Source organism: Chelonia mydas, chromosome 2, assembly GCF_015237465.2.
Source record: "Chelonia mydas isolate rCheMyd1 chromosome 2, rCheMyd1.pri.v2, whole genome shotgun sequence".
Lineage (NCBI taxonomy): Eukaryota > Metazoa > Chordata > Testudines > Cheloniidae > Chelonia > Chelonia mydas.
The window spans coordinates 169494917-169522453 of record NC_057850.1 but is presented as its reverse complement, the minus strand read 5'-3'; the positions used below and the strand labels follow the sequence as shown (position 1 = coordinate 169522453).

Sequence of the window (27537 nt, the reverse complement as noted above, 5' to 3'; positions counted from 1 at the left end):
TTTTTTTTTTAAAGCCACTGGTAAACAGGAAGATTCTTGCAATCCTATTCTTCTCTAATCCTTTTCCTTTTACCATCCTGCCCATTTGATGAGTCATGGTTGTTGTATCTGTCTGAATGACACAGTAGAGTAACAACTACCTCCTAAAGAGTCAACTTAGTAGTTCTCTGGCTTGGCTACCGAAGAGAATTGCTAAATCATATGGCCAGGAGAATCCTATCTAACACTCTTCCCCAAGTCATTCCTTCAGCACAGGATGGGCCATAAACAAGCATCTGAATAGCTGTTTCCTAAAGTGTTTCCATCACAAAAACGTGATAATGGACTGTTGGGGAGGGAACGGTCTGAACCTCATTTCAAATGTCAAGCAGTCTTGTTGACCGAAGTGTGTAAATTTCTGAAGTTAGTGTGGATGTTACTACTGGATGCTGTGATAGGTTATAAAATTAGTGGTCTTAAAGGTTTCAAGCCCAAACCTTTGCCCTGCTGAAACTCTGCAAATGGACTGCTTGGCTAAAGCTGTTTAATGAAGCATAGCACAAAGCCAATTACAGAAATATGATTGAGACAAAGCCGCTTAATACATCTTATGAAAATTGTCAGCATATCTCCCAAGAATGCATTAGTCAGACCTTGCTTCACCTGAGGAACCACAGTTTCAGAGGGTGGAGTGACAAACAAAGGAACTCCTTTCCACACTGCTACGAGCTAGTGTGTGACATCAGCATGATGTCTGGTACGTTCCGTGTCCTGCCTCAGAGATTGATTATTTGCCTGAATTTCCTATCCTATCCCCTCAAATTTTCTAGCTGAGGGAAAGGAGGAATTTAATAATTAACCCAGATATCACTTTTGTCTATTGCCTAATGTGCATAAACAACTTGTAATTGTGTATTGTTACATTGTACCATAGCATTTTAAAGTCATCTTTGCCAATTAGATCACTATGTTGAAATGTAATTTCTTACGTGGAAGAACTGTCCTGAAATCAGAATATTACCTACTTTTGTAGCCACAGCACTCTACAAGTCCTCCTATAATATATATCTTCAGAAGAGCCCTCTTAAGTAGGCAAGTATGCTCACCATTTTACAGATGACGCAACTAAGGCAGAAACTTCATGTAACTTGAAGTCCCCATAAGAAACCAGTTTCAGAGCTGAGAACAGGCCCCAGGTCTGCACTCAGAACATTAGAGCATACCAGAAATTCCAGCCTCTCCATCCTCCAACCCTGCCTATCTCACCTTTCCCATGCAGGCTGTTGCTGACTCATTCGAAGAGACAATGGATTTTTGTTGGTTTTGACTCCCCTCTCTAACTCTTGTCCCCTTCTCCTGTCATTGCCCCCCTTCTCTAGCTCCTCTGCCTGCACAAGCGAGCCCCCATCTCTTCTTCTTCCTGACCTATATTTCCCCTAGTCTTGCTCACTTTTTCCCTCAACCTCTCATGCTACTCAAGTACCTCACAGAGAATGGAGATAATAAAATTCTTCTTGTTGAGAAGTGGTAATAGAGGATTCACAAGGGTGTACTCTTCTGAAAGGAAAAGCAGAACTTCTCCCAAATATATTTCTTAATGCAATTTTCTGCAAGAAATACCTCATGGTGTATGTTTGTGTAACTCACATTTCTTATTATGGCCGACTTGGTGTGCTACCCAGTTGTTCCCATCAGCCTATTAGGATGTTTGCTCAACCAGACATACAATAAAGCTGTAAACTGGCCAATGCTACCACTATTTTAGCAAAAAAAAAAAAAATCTGTCTTTGATCTGGAAAGCTGATCATTGTGTAACATGCTGTGACCTGAGGCATTTGTTATGTTCCTTTCAAAACCGTGGCCTAGAACTGCCAGGCATAATTTTCTTCTTGCAGTGAAATTCAAGGTAATAGTATACAAATGTCTGTGCCTAGTGGGCACTGTTGATAGCTTGCTGAGGAAAATAGAAAGACACTGAAATCTAGCACCAGTAAGCATCATAGGTAATGCATAAACCTAACGAAGAGCTGTAGTCAAAGGATCTGCTACTTGCAACCAAAATGTCTGTGGTTCATTAGGCATCACAGTCCGATCAATTCTCAAACAAGTGTTATGGAGAGAGAGAGCGAGAGGCATCCATGTCAATTAATGGGATACTTATTTTATAACATCTGCTATAATGTTCACCGTTCTTTACACCCAGTGGATCTGGTTATACATCTCTGCTAGGTCGCAGTCTACACAAACACTAACATTTCCCTTTTGTGAACTTCGAGGAAGCAAGAGGCTCAGCTGCTTAAATATCACTAATGATTTAAAAGATGAGATTCACAAATGCCACTTGGCAAGAGTGAATTATGAACTCAATAGTTACTGCAGCCCTCAATCACAACATCTATCTGAGGAACTTATATTCTCCCCCTCCCCCATCAGCAGAGTGTCTGAATACTTCACGATCTTTAACGGATCTATCCTCACACCACCCCTCTAAGGTAAGGAAGTGCTACTGCCCCCACTTTAGACATGAGGCACGAAGACTTAGCTATGTCGCACAGGACCTATGGCAGAGCGGAGTTTCCCAAATCCTAGCCTAGCACCCTAACCCATCCTCCCACACACATCTTGTCTGTTGTGATGATATATCCCTGGGACAGTAAGTTACAGTAGGAGATTCAAAAGGCCAAAGCTAGCTAGTTCTTTTTACTTCTGGGGGAATTCTGCACCACTGCACGGGCGCAGAATTCTTAGCTTCCCTGCAGAAAAATGACTTCTGAGGGGAAGGAAAGGGAAGCCGCAAAAGTAGTTAGCTGCCCCTCCCCAGTAGCCTGGAGCAGCTGGCAGAGATGTAAATCAGCATGGAGGGGGTAGGAGGTTCACATGTGGGGAGATGACAATCACTGCCAGGGAGTGGGACTGAGCGGGCATGTGTCAGAGAGTGAATGAAAGAGACCCTGGCTCGCTATTGCAGCACACCCAGCGTGGAGGGGCAGGGCTTTGAGGTGTTTGGAGGTAGGAGGAGGCAGGCTCTGTCCCCTCAGGCAGAGCATAATGTAGCAGCCTGTCTGCTTAGTTGTTCCCATTCTTAGTGAATTCCCCCAGGAGCATAAAACACATTGTAAATGTTTTAAGGCTTCTTTACATTGCCAGAGTGGTGTAAAGGTTCATAATTGTAAATGACAGTATGGCTTTATAAACTGTGAGTTTGATACCCCAGCCCTCACTAGCTTTTCAGTTGCCTATGATGTAATGCTGAGCTAATGGCTGCATATATGTGTTGGCTAATAACAAGAAATAAAGGATCAGACCTAGCTCCATTACTGTTAGACAGTGGATTTGGGTATTTCCTCCAATGCTACCCACTCCCATTCTCCATCCATTGTACTGTAGTTTAAATAAATTACCAAAATAATTAAAATTGGCGTGATTATATTTATATTATTTTGACAAATAAAATATGAAGAATTTTGCAATAATGTGTGCAGAATTTAATTTTTTTTGGCCCAGAATTCTCCCAGGAGAATCTTTTTAAGCATATTTTAACAAGTCTCCAAAGAGCTGAAAAGAGAATTCTGATCTCACTTCCTCAGGCAGCACCACAATTCAGTCAGCTACCATCTACACTGTAAGTGTATTAGACCGTAAGTTTCTTGTCGTGTTGTCAGCTGATAGATGGTGTGATCAAGGCATGCACATGCAACAGGGGCTTTTAGAGAGAACTTTTCAATAGCAATTCAGGAATCTGTTTGTTGGGAAAACTACATCCTGCTGTGCCCCTGTTCTGTGGTAAGGGTGTAAATTTCCATGAAATTTTATTATTTCACTCACCAGGGGTTAATTTCCTTTCCCTAATCAGGATGACTACCTGTGAACTTTTGGGCTAAAAGATCCCATCAGAACATTTTACACCCTTAACCAAGCAACAACTGGTGACATTTTAAGTGTGATCTATAAAATACAAGTGAGAAATAGGATTTTGGGTTCCTGAACATGTATTAAGATATGAATATTAACAAAGACCAATCATCAGGATTGTCATGCTAGTTCTGCTAGCTATCTGGTTTTTTGCTAAGATTAATGAGGGGTGTGGAGGGAATCGTGCTTTGTGGAAAGTAGCAAACAACTTGGGAACCCTGTGGTCTGTAAAGGTATCTCGGAAAGAGAGAGAATGTACATGTCATTCACAGCACAGGGAGTAACAGTAACAAGGCGGAAACAGTGAGTTTCTGAGAATCTAAGCCGGCCCTATAAGCACAGCAACCTGAAGTTAGGATATTGGCAATGAGTATTTCTACTTCACTGTTACCGTTCATTTTCTATAAAGATGTCTTCACAGCTAGGGTAAGAATCTGTTAGACCACTAAAGGGCATGTGAGTCAGCTTGTGAAAAACAAATGCAGATTTCTTCACAATTACTATTGAAAAGCACAAGTTCCAAGAAGACTGACACAAAAGGAGGAAGTGACCTACTTTGCAGGAAGAGTCTTTAATTTTAATATCAAGAGGAAAGCTAGGTTGAGATTCATGCACATGAAAGAATACCGAATAGGCAGTATCAAAAGAATGGATGTATGGCTCTCACCAGAGAACCAGTCTGAAAGCACAGCCTTCTAATTGCTGGGCAACTTTATTTCACACAATAAAAATGTAATGTAAAGATCCAGGCCCAAGAGATGGTGGTGGTTAGGGTTCAGTTTGAAGCTGAGACCAACTCAGGTTTGGAGTTCTATAGCACTGAAATATAATAAGCCCAGAGTGGTGACAATTGCACAAGTTCATTTCAGCTCTCTCAAATGGTGGAATTCTCTCAAAAGCAGTTGTTCCCATGAGACTTTGGCTTGTTTTGAATCTGAGCTGGAGGACCTCTAGAGAGAAAGATGGTTGGTTTCAGGGAGTCCCTGACACTTGAGGAGGTTTAGATTTTAGACTCTGATATATATATGCACCTCTCTGATTATTTATTTAAGACCTTATCTTTCTATCCTCATTGAGGTTGGCCGAACATTCCTCCTCCTCCACAGGTGCGGTAGAGAGTAGCATTGAAACAAAGGGCACTTTCACCAGGGTGTGTGTATATAACATCTTATTTGTACATGTCTCAGATTACAATCACAAAAACTCAGAATCTTAATTCTTTGGGGACAGGGGCTATCTTTTTACAGTTTATACAGTTATTAGCACAGTAGAGCTCTGATCCATGACTGGGGTTCCAGGAACTAGTGCAATACAAATATAATAATGGAAGCAATCACACTGAAGACTGAGGGGGCAGCACAAAACCTAATGTAATCATTGCATTAATTCTCCGACCTGCTCATTGGCCCCATACTTGTGTGGAACACAAGCATACATAAGTGTGCCATAAATCCAGTCAGCCAGAAGTTTTTATACTTGGAAACAGTGCTGTTTTAAATGAGCAGAGTGGCACCTGCACTTTCTCTGTGGCCAAATGTTGAGATTTGAGGCATTTGGTGTCGGAAATCAGGTGACTTATTTAGGTGCCCAAGTATGCTCTGAGTGTCTACATTCAGGAAGCTGACGCTATGTCCTACTCATTTTTTTGAAAATCCCTCTGCCTCTTCAATTCAGCAACTCTGAATTAGAACTTGATCAGATTACAGAGTCAACTTTTGGGAAAACAAGTCACTTAGGTATGGAGGACACACAAGATCAGGGAGATGACCAGGAAATCTCACATACTATACATCTCCTCATGTATTTCACTCTTACCAGCTAGTGACAAATTCAGCTTACCCAAAAGAATGAGATTGAAATAACTGTCCATGACTCTTGTAAGACGAAACAGTGAGTTGTTTGGTATGTACAAGGCAGCTGGGTCTGATCCGGTTTCTCTCCCAATAACATGTCTGGAGACACCGGGCTTCAGAGATGGTTTGATGGTAATGCCCACAAAATACTTTCTTCCACAGTGTTGTCACTAAACGGGGGAAGTATAAGTAGATACAATAGGTCTGCTTCAACAGTAATATTTTAATTCACTGTTTTTCCACATATCTTCACTGATATTGTGCTAGTGCATTTTGAAATGCAAATGCAGACTTTGCACAAGTTACTTACCTTGAGCAAAAGCTCAATCACTTAAGTTTACAGACTATCAACATGAAGAGTAACAAGGGGTGGTTTTTTTTTTAATTCTTCCCCATCCCGTTTCGGGAGGAGTATTTTTGACATTTACAGAAATAGATATGCTGACTTGACTTTGAAATACTCTTACCGGGATCCACAGACTCTTCTCTAGAAGCTGAAAATGCTTCCAAGGGTTAGCTCTCCATATAACAGGGAGATAACTAGACCCCAATCGGTGAAAGGATTGTGTGCTCTTTCTGGTGAATTTTAGCCTATTTTCTGCCTTCTATCTCTAGTTAATTAACTGTAATATCTAGAGTAGCCAACATAATTATTAAGAATTCATAATAGCCACCCATCCCTCTATCAACTCTTGCAGATATAGCACACCTAGGGAAATGCACTAAAATATAGGAGCATGAACGCATCATTAAATAAGCTAAAGATGGGTTTCTTTTCCATTTTCCCCTCCAACTTTTTTAGCTTTCTTCCTCCTCCCTCCCTCAACCTCTTCTCCTTTATGTGCACTTTCATATTCTCTCTCATCTTCATTTATTTTTATTCATTGTCTTTCATAACCTCCTTCCTCACCTCCCCCACCATTACCTGCTGTTCCCTCTCTTTTATTTATATATATGTGTGTCTGTGTGTATGTATGTGTATATACATGTATGTTATGCTGTCTCCTTTCCTTTTCTTTCCCTCAGCTTTCTGTATTCACACCATCCCCCATGTATTCACTCCTTCCCTAGACTACTCTTCTATTCTTCCTCATTGGCTTTCTCTCATTTCTCAACTTTTTCTTTCTTCCAGTGCTACCTATCCCCCTTTCCATTCACTGTTGTGCCTTCCCCCCTCCTTAGTCTTGCCATGCCCCAGGTTACCCTTCTGTAAAATGGATTTTGTCTACCTCAGTGGGGACAAGGGACCAAATCCTTCTGGTTTTTCTCCCAAATCCCACTGATGCACAAAGGTTCCATCTCTAAATTTGCAAAGTGCTTTCAGATCCTAAGATGAAAGGCTTATGTACAGATTAGAGCGGGAGGGGAGGGGGGGTCCACCGTCGACATTTCTGAAGATAAATACATCTACCAGTTACCCAGGTTGAAACACTATGGATATACTGTAAAGACCTGAAAATAGGATGTGTTACAGGAGAAGCAGGATAATTATAGCTGTAGTGTGACCCATATTTGCTGTTATTAGAGAATGGCATTATAGGTTAATACCTACTAATCTGTCATTAGCAGTCCTAACTGTGTGCTTCTGTTTAAAAAAAAAAAAAAAAAAGAACATTAGCTTCTTGTGTTTAAAGGTGAATTACAAAAGATTTAAAGAGTAAGATTTCAGAACAGGAAGAAAGTACCTGTTGTAGTCAGATTTTAAAATGTAACTGGTATGTGTACTTGAACAATATTTGAGATGTTTACCTGAGAAGTCTAAGGTGCAGACTTCCTGGTTTCTCTGCAAGCATGTGTGACATCACAAGAACCATACCCAAAGCTTTGAAAGAATCACTCTGTTCTAAACTCTTAATTTAATTCCCTAAATGCCCATGAAAACTGAACAGATACCAACTTGCCAGGCACGTCTATCACAGAATTAGCTAAACATTCCTGCCACGTATTGGCTCTAACAAGAGCCAGTGTCAAAGCACAGCTCTCAAATTACCATAGGAAACTTACTTAAGAAAATGGTGATTATGTTACTTTAGCAACTATCTTGTGCCGTAGATATGAGAGGAAAAATACTGCTTAACAGGAGCTTGAGAGAGATGGTCTGTCAAGCAAGGGACACTTTCATAATGTGATGTATGCATACATCTTATTTGTCCACAGCTCCCTAGAATATGATCACTGAATCTGCAAGACGAGTGATAATTTAAGAGTTCGTAAACCAGTTGAGTGAGAAATCAAAGAAGCTGCAGTGCTTGGAATGCAGTAATAGCTATTTAGTGCTCGGATCTGCTCACTGACTAGCCATCTGTGTCCAATACACAATGTGCTACATATACTGATCCAAAATTAAAGGCATTGAGATGCATATATTTTTAATTCAGCAAATACAATCCCAATATGGAAAAATATATAAACAGAAAAGATTTATAAATTACTGTAAAATGATAAATTTTACAATAAAGAGCAAGAAAAACTGAAGAAATTAAAAATTACATATTTCTTTTGGAGAAGTGCCGAGAAGCACCAACAAAAGATCCTGACTAAAGCTGGTCAGGAACTGTCCAAAGAAACAGCTTTTTAATGGAAGATATGGATTCATCCCAATCAATATGTTTGATGGAAATGTATCTATTTAGACAAAGTTCCTATGAAACACTGGCAGGGGTCCAACAGAACCCTGCCTAGTTTGCTGCTGGAGACCCCAGGGTTTCCAGGGTCCCTGCTATGGAATCAGGACCCTGGAAGCCCTGATTCAATACTAGCTACATCTATTACAGAAAAAATAGGATTTAGCAAAAATAGAGCTTAAATATACTGCAATTTAAAAATAAGTCGAAACATCAGCAACATGACATGGTTAACAGGGAATGTGACCTAGAAACACACTACTCTAAGCAGAGAGGCAGCTACTCTATCATATATTTAGAAAATTCCTCTACAACCTCAGGTTCTTCGTTCAGACAGACTGAAGTTGGGAAGTTCATAGACTGAGCTTGTGAGATCAGATGTGAAGGTCAAAGAGGAGCAGGAAAGTGGCAAGGAAACTGCCCCACACACGTCTGGCCATTTTTCACACGCTCAACATCTGTTGTCAGTACCTTGACTTAATCTAAAGAATGACATAACTTCATTCATGGATCATGTAAGAAAAAGGGTGTGTTGGTTCTGAGTCAGCTTCTCTCCATAAAAGGAAGCATTTCAGAAATGTATTGTTACATTATTTTTATGGCCTCTTCATTTATTCGTTGAATCTTAAGATACTTGTGTGGCCTCAAATGCCATAGTATCTAAGCAACTCATAATCTTTAATGTCCTCACTACACCCCTATGAGTTAACTCCCCATTTGCAGATGGGGAATTGAGACAGAGAGACTAAGGGCACACCTATGTGGCTAGTGGCGGTGAGCCTCCGCCCACATTGACGAACCCAGATTTGTGGAGCATCTAGCAATAGCTATGTAGACAACATATTTAAGTTGCATCTTGGGCTACAGCTCAGGCTCTGAAGCTTTCTTCCCCCGCCCCTCCACCCCCCCAGCTATTTTTAGCACCGTAGTGCAAACCCAATTTTGTTGTCCCAGGCTCGGAGGCTAATGCAGCTGGGGGCTGTGGAACGTACCCTCAGTGACTTGCTCAAAGTCACACAGGAAGTCTATGGCAGGGGCAAGAAATTGAATCTGGGTCTCCTGGGCTAGTGATTAGGACAGTCACACTGGGCTCCTCCTTCCTCTCCCGCAATGACGCTTACCACCCTGCGAAAGACGCCCCTTGCCGAACAAAGACAGAGTTCACTTTTTACAGTGAAGTTACATGAGGCAGATGGGGGCCGACCCTCGGCTCCTTGATGGAACTATTACAATTTTACCCCAGCCCAGGATCTGACCGCCAATCTAAAGTATTACAGTCCTGTTTCGGGGTCTGCAAACAGCATGGCACATTCTTAAATATTGTAAGTGGGTAAGATTTTCAAAAGTGGCAAGTGAGTTGTGGGGCCCCAGTTTGTGGGTGCTCAACCTAAGATATCTTAAAGGGGCTTGATTTTCAGAAAGCACTGAACAGTTTGAAACTAGGCCCTTGACACTCTCTCAAGTCAGGCACCCAAATGTAGTTGCATTTGAATAGGCTAGCCAATGGCATTTATTATTCCCCTTATATCAATGCTATAAAACTTCCAAGCATTTGTTTCTTGGGTTTTAAATGTTTGTTCATCATAAATTCCAGTATTTACAAATAAGTTTGTCCATAAGGTGTGTTTATACTCTATTCCAAAAGAACATTTAAGTTAGCTGGAAATCATTCCTTTAATTACAGTGGAAGAGACTCATCCCCACAGACATCCTAAATTGAAGACTGTACAGGAAACACTTTTGTTTTCCACCATAAAGAGATAAATATTTCCATATGTATGTTTTCTTATTTTTCCTGGTCTCCTGTTCAATCCCATACTGCCATCTCCGCATTTCTGCGGGTGCAGAGAGCTGAGATGGTGATACAATCACTATAGAAAATGTTGTTTTAAAAGATCTCAAATTAGATATGAAAACATTTGATACAAAAAAAGAAGTGTCTGTGTCCCATTAAGTATTACATCTATTTGTGCCTTAGGTAATTCATATGGAGGAAGTGGAGGTTGGGCAGGGAGCTGTCAGGACTCCTGGGTTTTATTCAGTTCTGGTTCTGACTGACTCTCTACGTAGCTCTGGCCAAAATCTTAACCTTTCTGTGTCTTAGTTCCCATGTGTAGAAACGGGCATACTAATGCTTACTGTTGGGATTGTTTGTGAGGCTTCTGTGTATGTAAAGTGCCTTGAGTTCCTAGAAGGAAACCCTTTTGAGTGTGAGTTGTTTAAGTATAATATGTACATTATAAAGGGACACAACTGCTTGCTTCAGCAGCAAAATATAATAATTGCCCATGGAGGGGGGAGGGAAATGGGACACCTTGAAAATAAAAATCAAATGGCATGGAGGTGTGTTATTAAAGGAGCAGAATAATTATAGTAGCTGTAGTTCTGTACTTATTAAAGAACTGACGAGCCTGTAAACACTTTGTTACTAATCAGTGACTATGTTTCTTAATTGTATTCCTCTGTAGACAGGCACAAATGCAAAGGTGGGGAAAACAGTCACACCTTCTTTTAAGTCAGTTTGGAAGCTTAATGTGTTTGTTTTTTTTCATCGCTTGGTAATCTGTTTGTGTACTTCCTGCTATTATCTCTTCCAATTGGTTCTTCCCTAATTAATATAATCTAGCTCTTATATAGTACTATTTCATCAGTAGATTTCAAAGATCTTTACAAAGGATGTCAGTACCATGAGCCCCATTTTACAGATGGGGAAACTGAAGCACAGATTGGTGATGTGACTTGCACAAGGTCACCCAGCGGTAGAGCCAGGAGTAGAAACCAAGTCTCCCCAGTCCGAATCCAGTGCTCTAACCGGTGGGCCACTCTGCTCTAGGGACATAAGAAATAACAGGCCATATTCAGACATGGTGGAAGTAGGAGCAACTTCATTGAAGCCTCAATTGATTCCAGTAGAGTTGCATCTGTTTATATCACAGCAGAATTTGTTCTATTGTGTCTTGTCTTCTTCCTGTCTGAGTTTATACAGATGACAAAAGAAAATTGGGGGCGGGAAGCAATTGTTTGCCTGCTTCTTCAAAAAAAACCATACACTCTCTAAAGTAGACAGATGCCTTAAAACCAGATCCAGGGCATCAATTCATCTTTTGGGTTCAGCTGAAGCATATAAAACACTCTCAGGCTCTGCTCTAGTGGTTTTTGACATTGTCAGGGCCCATTCAGTGAACTACTGCCTTCTAACCAACTTGACAGCAACTATTGTTCTACATTTATTAATACCACACGTGCTATCTTCAGAATGACATATTCCAAGGCCAGGCCTCAGCTGTGCTCAGCTCTTACTGCAACAATGTAAGACAACTGCGCAGGCCTCCTGCTGATAAAATAAATAAATAAATAAAATTAAAATAACTGCTTTTAACATGCGACTGACTCATCTTTTTACATTTCAATCACTAATTTCTTCCCAGTGCCTTGAAATTCTGAGCATCTCTTCTTATAAGAATTCTTTCTTGGCTTCTCAAGGCAAGGGTTCTCTTCAGTCCTTTCAGGGTTTGTTTGTATGTTTAAATAAACTCAAGTTCCAGAAATGTGAATCTACAAAATAATTAAACTTTAGAATATTTTTACCCCCTTTTATTTTAATGTAGATGCTTTTCTACAAGGATCCTAGTCTCTGCTACAGGTTTTTTTTAATTCAATGAATTGTTTACTTTATCAATAATCTGTTGATGCACATCACAGACCCAGAAGTGTTTGGTTAGCAGCAGGGGGAAATCAATAACGTCAAGCATTTGGCAGCTTTGTGCAGAGGAAATCATTTGTATTCTTGGTTTAGATCGATGACCCTGGGTTTTTTTTTGCTGCTCCAACAGGAAATTACAATTTCATTTATTTGGATAGTGTCTTCTGCAATACACTTGCACATGTTCAGGGGAATACAATACAGTAACCCTAGTAGTGCTTCTGTGGTGATGTTTTGTTTTAATTTTAAAGACAATGTATTCTACAAACTATACTACACTTTGGTACACAGATCTCCAAGCTGCAGACACTTTTTGTTTTATCATGAATATTCTTCCAAATAATCAAAGTATTGGAGAGACTTCTGAGTTTCTAAAAGCACTATCCAAAGGTGAAGAAAAGCCCTTTAGACAGGATTTAATAACTAGCCAATGAATTACACTGCATGCAAAGCAACATCTTTGCAAGTCAGCAAGATGCTCTAGTATTCCAGAATGTAACCTGCCATCCCCTGTGATAAAAATTTCAGTTGCAATCCTTTCACGCTAGTCAGACCAACTGATGCCAGTGTGGATGAGTAATACTGGTGTTCACTTGAAGTGTGAGAGAGAAATTTAGCTCTGAAGTGTTAAGTTCAATTTTATGAAAACACCAGTCTCCTCTAGCTACCCTACATATACACTAAACACTTAAAACCCTGCTGCTCTTGCCAACGTCTTACCCCTACTTCCCATAATGCTCTTCCAAAGAGGTAAAATTGTTGGAATCTATGGTAATAAGTAAAGCACCAACACTTATGCTTGACCAATCTCTTAGCTTTTCCTCTCATCAGGTTTGTATCAGCCATTTCCTACTAGGTGCTGAAGTTGGCTGACACAGTTGCCTCCCCCTTTCAGCCTGTGTTCATCACTTTCCTGCAACGTGAAAAGACTGCCAACTCTGACGTTTGGTATTCCCAGGCAACGCCCAAAACCGAGTACTCTAGCTTGTAGTACAATAGAATGGTATTGCCTTACTGGCAGGGCTGGGTTCTCCTTGCACTTCACTCTGCCCATGACTCATGAAAACAACTTTTGACTCTGAAAAACACTTTTATAACCTTGGGAATCTTTTATCTGTTCAACAGGTTGGATCAAGATTAGATAGAATAAAATATTAATTGTTAAACATAGCCCCCACCTTCCCCATTTACTATGTACCTTACTGCCTTTTTTTCATCTTGTTTGTAGCAGCCCTTCTATGCTCCCTCTTCTTCTGGCACAAAGTAGAAATACTCGTTTTCAGGTGGTATTTCAAAATTATTATTAGTTATGTCATGGCTGGCCCCTCCTGATGTAACACACCAGTTCCATTCTCCTTGGAGAATGCAAACTGGAAGCAACACACTGCTGTTAATCCCCTATTTTGTTTGTTGTAAATTCTCAGGCCTAAGGCTGGCCACCCTGATCCCTCTCTAAGATGGTTTAATAGCTTGTAGTAGAAGGGTAGTCATGTTGACCTTATTCCCTCCCTTAGGGCTCTAGCTTTTCCAAGCCTTGCCAGCTCTTCCATCATCCAAAGTTAGAGCACCCCTTACATCTTCTCAGTTTGCAGCATGCCCACACGCACTTGCTCTCTGCAGTGTCCAGCTGCTAACTGACAGAACAAACAGGGGTTCCACTTTGAGGAACAAGCCTGGTATCCATTGCTCAGCTGACTCTGTTCTATTAAGTGTATTAGCTCTGACAAACTTACAGCGTGTGTTTCTCTTCCCCCTTGAGATGTCACAAGGACAAGGTCATCCTTGCAGGTTGTACAATGCTGATTGGAACCTTTCAACATCACAGCTAAACATGTTTTAAATTGGGAGGGTGAGAGGGGAGAGAAAAGGGAAAATAAATGGCTCATTCCATAAATATGAACGGGTGGGTTTGGTTTTATGCCTATGACTGATAGAGCAAAATTAGGATTATATAAAAAAGATAATGAAAAACTGTGGAGTGACCGATAGCATTGTGTATGCAAAGAGGAGTGGATTTTCTGCCCACAAAAGAGGCCGCTCTGTTATAAACAGTACAGTGTACACCATAATCGAAGTCTCTTGAAGTGGTGAAGGGTGTGTTTTGTGACTAATGCATTTCACTAGTGTGACGAGCCACTTTCATCATGCAGGTTGACTTTACTAGATAAGTAATTTAAAAAAAAAAAAGTTAGTTTCCAGAGCATGTACCATTGCCCTTTTAAGGCTGTGTTTCTCTGCATGCAGAAACTGGTTGGGAATCAAAAATGCTGAAAAACCTAAAAACTGCACTTTGCTTCAAAACAGAAATTGTGTTCTCTCTAACCCATGGTCTTTGAGGTTTTTCCTCAGGAGCCAAAACGTGTATCTCATGTGGTTGGTGTTTACAAAAAAAAAAATATAATTCCATATGGGGAACAGAAACTAGATTACACTGCAGGAAAAGAGCTTTAGTGCTGCATAGTTAAAGTTGATTCAAATGAAAAAATTAGATCAAGAGCTGCATACTGAGTTTAGGGAAAAACAGATTACCATTTGGCTCAGTTCTCACATTACAGCTGAGAGCCCAGTCCTGTAATTGTCACATGGTCCCAATTCTTCTCTCTCTCTCTCTCTCTCTCTCTCTCTCTCATTTATTCTTGATTTATACTGGTGGAAGTGAGCACAATCTGATCCTGTGTTTGGTAGGAGAGTGTTTGCAGGAGGCAAGCCCTTAGCAATTTATTCAGTTATAGTTAGTTATACGATGAAACGTAAAAAAAACAAAATGTGTTATACGCTGCTCCTGCCACCCTTTCTCTCTCTCTCTCTCTCTCTCTCTCTCTGCTTCTAACCACTAAGCAACTAACTTGTACTCATTGTTTACATTTACAATATTTATAACTAAGAGCTATATTTTGCCATGCTTACTTCCACTGTGATAGCACCTTACTCCAGAAGGGGTCCCATTGTTTTAAATGGGACTCATCACCTAGTAAGGTAAGCCTCTGTGCATGAGAGAGTGGCAGTGTAAGGCTTATATGCAGAAAATGGTAACAGCAAGATAGCGAAGTCTGCCTGTAGATGTGCAGGGCCCGATTCTCAGTCAGTCTGTTCCCGTGCAGAGCCCAAGAACGGGGTTGGAAACGGGGCAAAGTGGGCTTTAAGCTGCATTTTCCCATTGCCAGTACTCTGATCCAGTATATTCAGGCTTGGGGTTGCTCCAGCTTGCTCTCTGCAACGCATAGGCCCAGATAGCCAGAATGGAACGCACCCCTCCCCTAGGCCATTTTGCTTTCCTTCTACTCTCCACCTCTGACAACCTCCTATGCCAAGGGCTTGGAGTTGGGCTAGCAAGGGCTGTTTGACACTGGCAGGGGAGCTCCTTTAAGTGGAAGGTTTTCCCCAGGGGGTATTTATTGCTTTTTAAGGACCCTTTATACCAAAAGGTATAGTAGAGATTGGCTCCACAATGTCTGGGTGTCTTGCCGGCCCATGCCCATAAGTGGCTATTAATCACCATATACAGTGTACAGTATTGCTGAGATAAGTGGGAAGAAAGCAACCAATCATTTTTAAAGTAGCCAAAAAGCTACTTTATTTTAAGGGGGAGGGAGGGAAACCATACCCAAATCAGCTCATTAACAGTGATTCAATATGTGCCATTGGTACTTTATGGGACTGAGAGTCTAAGCTGGTACACTGTTGTAAGTAACAACTTGCTCATTAAAAACTGATAGGAATGTTTTAATTAGTCCCATGGTCATGACAGAAAATTAAATCTTTCCTCCACTATCCAGCAGTTACACGTGTAGTAAGGGTTAATTATCCGGTAGGAGGCAAACCTGGCAGATGTAGAATTCCACCCCCCAGGAAATGGATACAATATCATTTTTGATGGGCCGATCCTTCTTTAGTCCAAATAAGCCACTGATTTAATATGAAGTCAAGTGGTTTGAGCTCCCTCCTGGCTCCTGCTCCCTTGCATTGTGCCTGAGTTTTCTCAGCCAGGATGGTTTGATTTTTAAAATGCCTCAGCTGTACAATTCAAAGCCCAAAGTGGCATCTTATTGCCAGAAAAGGCAATCACAAATGAGAGCAACGGAACAAGAGAGAAGGCTCTGTGATTTGTAGGCTAAGAAGAGCAGAGGATTGTTAACCTCTAGAGCTTCAGGGGAACAGTGAAAGAGCAAAGCTTTATTCAGGTCTGGCCTTAAACACAAGCAAAGCAAGGGGATGGTTTGATCCCCATGCAAAGAGTACAATGTTTTACACTGGCTATCCTATGAGTCCCAGAGCCCAGGTACCAGCGCAAATCTGAATGTCTACAGTGCAATTTTATAGCCCTGCAGCCCAAGCCCCCGTGAGCCCGAGTCAGCTGACACAAGCCAGCCACAGGTATTTTTATTGCAGTGTAGACACCCTAGGGGGCTGGATGTTGCACACACTGTGGGTCTGATCCTCTGGCATGCCCCAAAAGCACAGAGTGCAAGTCAAGTGATGTGCAAAGGTGGTTTAAAGCTCTCCATTGCACTGTCCTGATCCCCGTGCTGCTCTAACTTACAAAGGCCTGCAACAGACGCAGGGCCAGAAATGCAGCCCAGGATCAGCACGGTATAGGGGTGTCCCAACCGTATCCCCTTCTCTGTAGCCATGTCCCCTTCCCTCTGCTGCATTAGCCGCAGGGAGAGGGCAAGGCATATGTCAACTGTATGGAACTGCAGGATCATCCTTGTGCTCGAGTGATTTCTGCCAGGGGACAGTTTAAAATGGGTTTATGGCCTGAGTATACTCCCGGAGCAATGCAAAGCAGCCTGAGGACCTGGCCTGGTATATTCAGTGTCTAATGCATAATTCTGAGACTGTAAGCTCTTTGGGGCAAGAACTGTCAGTTACACTGTACAATACACAGTGGGGCCATGACCTGGTCAGCCATTAGGTGCTACTGCAATATAATAGAGTAGGCTACTGGATGTATTATTGTTAAACTATCTAATTAAGGATTCGTATTTACAGAGTAAGGACTTGTCTACACTTAAAACATTGCAGTGGCACTGCTGTAGTGCTTCAATGAAGTCACTACATATACCAACAGGAGGGGTTCTCCCATTGGTGTAGGTTCTCCGAGAGGCAGTGGCTAGGTCAATGGGAGCATTCTCCTGTCAACCTAGTACTGTCTACACCAAGGATTAGGCTGGTTTAACTGCATTGCTGAGGGTGCGGATTTTTCACACCCCTGATCGATGTAGTTACGACAACCTAATTTCCTAAAGTAGACCACGCCTTAGTCAACTTCCACCTTTTGATCAAAAGGAAAGTGGCAACAACACAGGGCCACAAGGGTGTAGGGCACAAAGAATGGGGAAGACGATCCTCAGGGATTCAACAAAACCACTCATTTCCTCAGCCATAGGCAACACTCAACACTATCACCCCTGCTGTACGTGTGTTTTACCTATGCCTACTTTGCAGCAGGGCTAAGTGTTAGTAATTATGACTAAACATCGTGTTTTGAAATTGCAAAAGTCCCATTATAAACAGCAGGTAGCTAACAACAGAAAAAATCCCCAATTTTGTCCAACCACTTTAAATTAATTGAGGAAAAAAAATGCAGATTTTTCTCAAAATTGAACTTCTCCAGGTATGCAGAAAGAGGGTAACTGACTAATTAGTAATTTCAGCCTCTTTCTTCTAAATACAGCTTCCAACTCCTCAATATAACTTGCATACTAGGAGTCCTGGGTGTCTGACCCTTGCTATGTTTGCAATAATGAATTAATCTACAATGGCCCATATGTTATTACTTGTTTGTTTGCCGTTTATTCATTATTCATGAATTAGCCTACCTGAAAATGCATGCATTTTTTTTTTTCTAGAGGCAGCTACTTGTTTTCAATGTTTGCATGTGTAGCATTTTGCTTACAATGGGACACGCAGTACAGGAGTTGGAGTTTTCAAAAAGAAAATATTATTCATGCTGTAGACAAGATCTTGTAAAAAAAAAATATGAGAGGGTAAGACAGACAATGCAGGGCAACTTTCAAGATAAGACTAAACAGCAGTAAACCCTTGCCACCACAGTACACAGCATTTACCTGAGTGTGTGTTCAGCACCTGGCCCAATCCTGATTGGGGCCTCTGAGCACTACCAAAATACAGATTATAGAAAATAATAAAACAGTAGCCCTTTAAAACACCAATAAAGTATCTTTCATCCATTGATCTTAAACCCCCTCATCAAGTCACTAATCACCTAAGCCTCAACAATATTCTTTGAAACTTTAGACCTACCCTATTTCTATCAAATCAAGCTCCAACTAATCAATTGTATTCCTTGCTCTCTGCTTTGTTTTTGACAACAGTGCCTTCTGGTAACAACTTACTCTAGCTCCTAAGTAGGTATTTCAACTATTAGTTATGTCCCACAGTACATATTACATCACCTTTCCCGAGAGACTTGTCTGAACAGTTTCCCTTCTCTTGCTTTATCCCTTTCATAATGTTCTTCACATTCCTCTTTCAATATTTGCTGTTTCTCTTTGTGATGGCATTCAGTCGATGGTATTTAAGAAAAGGTTACATAGCAAAAGGGTTACTCTTGGAGCTGGTTTCCTCCACTCTCGGAGGGAGAAACGGTAGTGCACAGCTCTCATAAAAACTCAAGCAGTCGCTGTTGGTTTGGGGACAGGAGAGGTGCCAACATACAACAGAGTCTGTTGTTTTCCCTGAGAGAGCAACTAACTTAGTGAACAAAGAACAAAAATAGACTTCATATCCAGCATGGTCTGGTTGGGACTGGGAATACAGATACCTGTATTCTATTAGTAACTGTGCCACTTGGCTACTGTGCTCTTTGCTTGTCTAGCTACAAATATTGGGCCCAATACAATGGCCACTGAAGACAATGGTTAAGATTTCCATTCACTTCAACGTGCATTGAATCAGTCCCTTTCTGAGGTTTCATTAATTAATATTTTTGAAGTGCTTTCAGTAGCTCATTGGATGAAATGTCTGGTTCAAAGCCCTCTGAATTAAATGAGTCTTTCCATTCACTCCAATGCAGACTTTGAATCAGGCCCTGTAAGAGCCATGTATACAATAAACTTTTGGGGCAGAGGTTAAAGGAACTGGGTCTGAAGCCGGGGTGGGAGGAGGGGAAGGAAGGAAAAGATTTCCCTTCTGACCTCCAGTGCTCAGATCTGTAAACTTGAAAAGCTTTAAGGGGGGGGGAGGATTGTATGTCAGGTGATGGTTTTCCACAGACATGGTATAGTAGACTGGGATTATCCTTCCCAGAAGACCAGTAAAAAAAAAGGCTGAGCACGCAGTTTAAACTTTTGATGAAAGACAAATGGCAGAAAAGTGAGCTGTGATCTAGCTGCCATGCAAAAAACTGCATATTTACACATGCCAGTTCTAATGTGATTTCCTGATCTGAGTAGACTGTTTATTAGATTGATCTATATCTTACTGTGTAGATTTCCTGAGAATCAGACTCCATATTGCCAACTTCAAGATATCAAAAATCGTTTTGTTTTGTTGTATTTTTTTAAAGATTATATTGTGTGTTTTAGGTCAGTCTCTTGATTTTTTTTTTTTTTTTTTAACTCCTCCTGCCCATCCCCAGGTGTGTGCATGTGACAATTAGTGTTCCCCACTCTCCCACATGTACTGGATAAGGTGATTTTGACACCTGCTCCAGGAGCTCATCCCCCACATCTGCCCGTCTCCTGCCCAGCAATTAATCCTGTCCTCCAGCCCCCCTCAGTTCAAACCCCAGCATCACCACCTCATCAGTTCAGCCCCCCACCCCATCAACCCCCACTGCCCTCAATTCACCCTCCCAGCACTCACTCCATCTGCTCATAACCCAGCATCAATAGCGCCCTCTCACCCTCGTCAGCCCCCCCCCACACCTCTTGGCAGGCCACAGTTCAGCCCTCCAGCCTCCCCTCTACCCCTCTTAGGGCTCTTCACCCTCCCAAGACAGGGGGCTGGTCTCCCACTTCTGGCGCTCTCACTGTAAGCTCCACAAGCAGGGGATAGGGGAGGCTGACAGCGGGAGCCCCAGCTGCCTGGAGCTGACAGCAATTTCTAAGTAAAATTAAGCCGCGCCTGAAAAAAAAATATCCAAATATTTGAGAGCTCTATCGCAAGATCACTCAAGAGGCTTAATTTTACTTGGAATTTATTGTGAGGGACGTGATTTCTATCAGACTTTCCTCCTAAATAAGAGACCTTTCCATACTGGTCAGGGAAACCATTATAAACAAACCCTGCTAGCACTGATAATCTGTGTTTTTAAAACACAACTGTGCTAGGGATCTGATCCAGAGCCCACAGAAGTCAACTGGAATCTCTCCATTAACATCTGTAGGCACTGCATCAGGACCTATTTGCATTATCTGATTGATTAAATCTAAGTAAGGATACGAGTCCATCACGGAGGTCATGGATTCCGTGATTTTTGGTGACCTCTGCAACTTCAGCCCTACATGGCGGGGCTCTGGCTGTCAGCCCCACAAGGTAGAGCGAGTCCCAGGTGGCAGAGTTCCAGCTGTCAGAAACTTCCACCCAAGGAGGCGAGGCCCTAGCTGTCGGCCCTCCCCCGTCAGGGCAGCAGGGCTTGGACTTACATGAACTATTGTTTATTAACAGCAACCCCTCTGACTTTTACTAAAAATAACCATGACAATATCTTAAGTTTTAAATATATTATAAAATAAATATGATCATCTTCTATTGCTTCATTATTTTCCATCCTCTAGGACCCCAAAACACTACAAATACAGCAAAATGCTGTACAGTAGATGCTTAACTTGTGAGGCTATGTTCAATAACTGAAGCATCCTATGTACAGAATAAATTGCACACAACCAACATCCTCAATAAATTTGGCCTAATCCTTTTTATGCTAAAGATTAGGGCAGATAACTAAGTGGTAAAATACCAGACGTTAAAATGGCGAAACGCTAATAGTGTTGAATCAAAGCCTGGTGTACTATTGATGTTACACAAATAACTTAGTTAAAAGAACAGGAAATTATTAAAGCACATGGGAAATCTCCACTGATTATCCAGGTGGGACAAGTACCTCAGAAGTATGCAACATCATAATGAATACTAGAAGTCAGTGCAAGCAGGGACTAGTCTAGTTTCACCAAAAGAGTATGATTAATGCTGGATGGTGTTTCTTTTAGAATACTTCCTTGAAGTAGAGAAGGCAAGAATTATTGGGAGGTTCCATTTTCACATTTACTGTAAGAATCAGGGTGGTCAGAGGTTTCACTGATCATCTCCGCTAGCGTCCTGGACCACCTCAGATGTCCTGAGGATCCTCTGGATCTTTGTATATTTCCATGTGCCCCAGAATCCCCTTCCGCAGCCGAAGAGATAATCAGTGGGGAACTGCACAAGGCTGCAGAGTTTTTTCCACTTAGCTCTTTCCCCACCCCTCACCCCCACCCCACAAGTTTCTGAAGCAGGAGGGAATGGTTTGGTTCCCCCCCCCCCTTTTTTTTTATTTCACTTTTTTTTGTGATTACCTATCACCATGACAGCTAAGCAGCCTAGATTAACAAACTCCTTCCCATCCATTCCCTTGGGCCAATTACTTATGCCCTAACGAGAATGGCTTAAACAACATAAATAAGACTAACTGGACAAAAATCTGGGAAGGAGGAGGTTGGGCCACTTTTAGAAAGAAAATGCAGAGGGGAGACGAGTCAAGGGGCAGAAAGGAGAAGAGAGATTTTATTCTTCATCTCTTCCTGTTATATCTTTCCCTTTTTTCCAAACCGCTTTGCAATTCTTGAGCTACGGTCACTACACATAATTTGACAAAACCTAGGCTCTTTCAAGTTACGATGAATTAATGCTTCCTACCAGGGCATTACAAGCTTTCTAAGGTATGGACAACTGACAGGTTAGCAGTGGTAGTAACCACAATAACAAAAAATTAGAAAATACCCTATGTCCACCCACACACGGCAATGGAAAATAAAACTTGTTATAGCTGAGATCTCAGAGTACAGTGCCTGTGAAAACTACAGCTTCTAGCAAAAGCCTATGTTGTTTGCATTTCCTTTTGTTACATTCGATTGCTAGGTATTTATTAAACAAAACACTCTCTTAAAGTTGCAATGTTTATATTTAACATTAATAAAATATCAAGACATGATTGCTTCAAAAATCCATTGCCTGAGGTCAAAGCCTAGGAAATGGAAAATGTAATTTCAGAAAAAGATGAGAGCAAGTGCTGAGACGTGAATTTATAATCACAAGTTAGTACGACTGACTAACACTTATGTAAGATAATTGTTTTGCTATTTAGACCTGATATTTGTATTTCTGGAGCTAAAGTTCAAAACTAAGCTATGTTTCCACTTTCTCTAAAAATCAGAGGGGCTGTTGGATTCTGGAAGAAAATAATTTTTTTTTTTTTTAAAAAAGCAGGGAAATAATGCTGCGTGACAGGTACAAAAGGAGATTGCAATAGTTAAAGGATCTGTCCCGTCTAGAACCATATGAACCTTTGAGTTCCGTCTAGTGTTTACTTACATTACAAAAGAATTGCCGCACACTGGTACTATCACCTTTATTTGTATTGAAATCCATGTAACATACATACAGTATTCTAACAGATCAGGTTTGTTTCACGATGTGTCAGCACAGGATTATGTGTAGCTGTGACTCAACGTTGCCATTTCGGTTGCACCATCATGATGAAGCAAACGTAAATATAAGATCAGGATGTTGCACTCGTCTTTTCCCCTTTCCCACCCTACCCCCTTTATTATTATGAGGTTGAGGAAAGCATTGTTTGTGTATCTCTTTTTGGAAAGGTATGGGGCATAAAGGCCATTTTCTTTCCCTTGTGGGAGGGGCAATTGGTTCGTGTGGGTTCCCACATCACCACTGCAATTACTCAGCGCAGCTTTCTGTGTGTTGGCAAATTCAGGGAGCGTACAATTCATGGACAGCAGGAACGGACCAGTGGCTGGGGCACTGGTCTAAGACTTGAGAGACCAGGGTTAAATTTCCTGCCCTTTTATAGACTTCCTGTGTGATCTTGGGCAAGTCACTCATGCCTCAGTGCCCAATCTGTAAAATGGGGATAATACTTTCCAACCTCACCAGGGTGTCGTGCAGTGGTGAGCTGGAGCCAGTTTGCGCGAACCGGTTGTTAACCCACTTCTCTGCAGGGGGCGCTGAGGCTTTGATGGGCTCCGGCTGGGAAGTGATGTAATTCCTCCTCCGGCCACTAGGGGCGCGGCGCTGCGCTGCGGGAGCCATGTGGATTGCCGCCTGGCCCTGGGGTTCCCGATGCTGGCTGGTGGGTCCCCGGCTGCTCTGCTGGGCCTGGGCTGCATCCTGCTGCTCAGGCTGCTCTGAGCCACTCTCCCCGTGAGCACCCACCACCCTGCCTGCTGCACCCCCTGCCCTGCCTCCAGCCACCCCCCTGCCTCCTGTCTACAGCCAGTCCCTGCCACACCCCCTGCCCTGCCTGCAGCCAGCCCATCTCCAGTCACCCCCGCACTCCCTGCCTGCAGCCAGCCCCTGCTGCACCCCCTGCCCGTACCAGCCTGTCTCCAGCCACCCCTGTACCCCTGCCCGCAGCCAACCCCTGCCCTGCCCGCAGCCAACCCCCACACCCCCTTGCCTCCAGCTAGCCCTGCCCTACACCCCTGTCTGCAGCTGGCACCATGTCCACTGGTGCCCTGCAGTTCCCAGGGCAGTAACCCTGCACACCTGCTTCAATGAGGGGGGCAGGGAGCAGCGGGGACCCACACATGTGCACACCCTAGGGTGACCAGACAGCAAGTGTGAAAAATCAGGATAGGGGGTGGGGAGTAATAGGAGCCTATATAAGAAAAAGACCCTAAAATCAGGACTGTCCCAATAAAATCGGGACATCTGGTCACCCTAGCACACCCCCAGGGAGCGGCGGGGACCCACACATGTGCAATGGAGCTCATTTCTAGTTCAGGCCCATCTTTTTAAAAAAAAAAAAAAAAAAAAAAAAAACACTTTAGGCAGGGTTAACATACATCCATATTGTCCCGGACAGGTCAGGCTTTTTGGTTCTTAAATCGCCGTCCGGGAGGAACTTTTAAATTTTAAAAATTCCTCCTGGGAAAAATAGGGACGTATGGTAACCCTGTTGGTACAAAAAACACATACTGGGGCACATCCCTTAAATCAGAATTTTTTATAGGGAACTGGTTGTTAAGATTTTGGCAGCTCATCACTGGTGTCGTGAGGATAAATACATTAAAGGTGGTGTGTTGCTCAGGTACTATAGTGATATATCTTAGACAGACATTCCTGTGAGCTGTGCTCTTCTCATTCTGAGACCTAAGCACCAATCAGACCTGCAGAATTTCCAGAGGTCCAGACAAGCCAGCTCTTTCCTGGGTTGTGTATCACTGCATGTGAGGGCGGACAGGCAATGTGACCAATTTTTTTTACCCACTCCTGTGTATTAGGTGTTGTTTAAATCCACCACCTTTAAATAGCAGAAATGCGTGGTGACTGTACCACCTGCCATCCTCCACCAGATGCTTCCTATGAGTTTGGTGCTGCCCTTCAAACCATGGAAGCAGGTATAGGCTTTTTAAAAAAAAAAAAAAAATTCAGCTATTCGGTAGCCAATTTTACCTCCATTGTGTCGGAGCAGGGCTGAGGGTCCTCGTTTAGTCTATCTGGCCCCTGAATGTTATTGCTGCTCTTAGGAAATACAGCTGTCAGTAGGTTTTTCTGGTTGCAAATATATGTTCATTAAGGACAGAAAATATTTAATTAAATTTTAATTCATAAAGTGAATACTACGAGGTTAATTATAGCTTTTTAGAGGCAGTGTATGGGATTTGGAGAGATTACCTTCTAGTGTTTAGCACAAAGTGCTGTCTCTTCCGCAAAGCTCTAATTAGCTGGCTTTTTTTTTTTTTTTTAATAGCCAGTTTCCAAATGATTGCTCAGTAGCTCCCACTTTGTTCTTCATCAGCAGTTTCCCTAGCACAGCTGCTTCAAAACAGGAATATCCCTCCAGTTTGCATTGCAGGGACCAGACAGATTATTTATTACAAAAGGTGCAAGCTAATGGAAGAGCAAAATGCAGGCCAGCCTAGTTCAACACCTGCAATTGTCTCGAGAGACTACTTCTAAATAAATAAATAAAGGAAACAAACCAGAAGCATGAAAAAGAATAGACCCTTTGCAGATACGGGCAAGCAGCTACTCCAAGAGCACAATTCTCTTCTGCAATCTGCAGTGGTCGTCTCCAGTTGTCTAGTCTGCTTTCCATACGTATGCCAAACTCCAACTGTCATCAATGGAAGATGAGCACATGTGAAGAAAGCAGCATTTTGGAGCGGAGATCTATTGTGTGACTCTGAAGAATTTTTCCTCTAATCCTTTAGTTGTCTTCAACCCACACTTTTTTTCTTTTTTCAAAAGGTTAAAAATTTGACTATCCTTCGATTGCCTATACTTTACTGGAAAGTAGCCAGATTTAATGTGCTGGATGCCTCAAAGAACAAGGGTAAGAGGGTCTGTTCAGCACATCATTAAAGCAAGGGCACATTTCCTACCCTAGGAAAGATCTCTGTAAACATATGGAGTAGCTTTTACTTAGATACCAACTTCACGCTGTGTTGGTGATATCACATGCTCCAGGAAAACTCACTGCACACTAGAACCAGACTACTGAAGTCTGTTTCGCTCCCCATATTTTCAACGTTATGCTACCAAATGAGTTTTAACAGCAAGTTAACACTCAAAAATTTTACCCACTAATAACCAACAAAGTGCAATAGGTGCTTAGATGCATAAATCCTATTGACTTTCAGTGACGGCCAGCTACTAAATGCCAAAGCCACTTTGGAAAATTTTTACCACTGCCCCTTAACATAGCAACTGCTTTGCTGCCCATGTGATGCTTACCCAGCTGGTGGATCTCTTAATCCATGTGGAGTGCTATCCATATCACAAAGAGCCACCACAACTGTTGGAATCTCAGTTGAGAGGCCCCAACAATGAACAGATAGATACAGAGATACTTTACATGGCTATAAATAGTCCCCAGACTAGGTAAGAGGCATGTTGCTCGGGCAAGGTGGGATAGCAGGCATTGTCACCGCCCGGCGGGTAATAGTTCTGCAGTTAAATGGAAGCCTCCCACCCAAAGCTGTAGATCTTTCATGAGGACTAAACTTACTTGCGTGCAAAACGCACCCCGCCTTACGACTCTTGGTTCAGCAGGGCACATGATGTTCCAGCATACTGTATGCTGGTGACTTCAAGTGGAGTGGGAGCTGGTGAAGTGTGAAGTTAAGACTAAGCCAAGGGCTGGGTAAATTAGCAGCGTGCTATATGCCTCTCTCACTCTGGTTATTGGAGGGATTCAACACATTACTGGACTTTTCAAATCCTACATTGTTAAAGGATCCTTCATCTAACTCTGCATGTTTGGGGGGTCCATGAATGTGCGTGTATAAAAATGATTTTTTTTTCCTAGCACTGAACAATGGTTTTAAGCTGCACTTATTCTGACTCCTATGTAGTAACACAGTGTCTGTGCACAATGGGCCATATCTTGATGGCCTTATTCACACTCATTCAGTCCAGTGGTCTATTTGTGGGGTTAAGAATAGCAGCATGTGTGCCTCCCTATGAGAGTGGGTGATACAAAAGCACTGCTATGTTTGTAAAGGACCAAAGCCTCACCCTTCTCTTGTCTTGTGCAGTTCTTGAAATACAAATGTTATCTGATGATAGTTTTTCTGAAAATTTGATCAATTCCAAGTGGGTGCATGACAAGAGCAAATAAAAAATAAACAAACCTAAGAAGCGTTCTGTAATCCCTTATAACTTGTAAAGAGCCCCCAACACCTGTTGGGAAACCATTCTATTTCAAAAACTTTCCTTATGTTCTCTCACAGTTCCCCTGACTTGTTTAATTAAAATTACTAAATTAAACTTGTATTAGAAAAAACAGACACTTGGTTGCTTAGGGATTCACATCCAGTGGCTTATTCCTTTCACGAAACCTAAATCACGTCCATTGCATCACAGCCATCACCACAACACCTAATGGTGAATTGTAACCGCAAATAGGGAAACAAAGATTCTGCTTTCAGGAGCATCAAAAGGGAAATACCAACAGTGATCTAGGTAGGTGTAGAACTGTCTTTAGGAATACACATATTTACCTGAGACAGCAGTCTCTGAAGATGAAATGTTGATGTTCAACTGCAGAAAGAAATCCGCAGATTTCTGTGGCAATAGGAACTCTTCAAGTTCCAGTACTTTGGTGCCACCTAGTGAAGAGATTTTAAAATGTTATTCGCGTCCATCAATTATCTCCTTTTTTAAAAGCAATAAATGAAATACTTCAAATCAGTGTAAATACAAATGAAGATTAAAACAAGAGAGAGAGATGGCAAACAGCCATGAGTATATCACAAATAAAAATTAAATATTCATAGGA

The 27537-nt window shown here is 42.0% G+C and overlaps 1 protein-coding gene across 22 annotated transcripts in view; it reads right to left on the bottom strand.

Annotated features, from left to right (window-relative positions):
- The window catches only part of LOC102933943 (cytochrome c oxidase assembly factor 1 homolog), a 133964-nt gene that overhangs the window by 70833 nt on the left and 35594 nt on the right, over nt 1-27537 (bottom strand). For 12 of the 22 annotated variants that reach the window (XR_006288839.1, XR_006288840.1, XR_006288838.1 and 9 more), the window contains 3 exons: nt 27260-27367; nt 25238-25371; nt 5731-5914 (listed from right to left, as the gene is read on the bottom strand). The exons of 1 other annotated variant lie outside the window; for it this stretch is intronic. Coding sequence is in view for 12 of the 21 variants with exons in the window: in XM_043540527.1 (XP_043396462.1) it covers nt 5731-5761 (31 nt within the window). In the remaining 9 variants the exon portion in view is untranslated. The remainder of the gene's footprint in view (nt 1-5730; nt 5915-25237; nt 25372-27259; nt 27368-27537) is intronic. 9 more of the 22 variants (XM_043540534.1, XM_043540532.1, XM_043540535.1 and 6 more) reach the window with 3 other exon arrangements.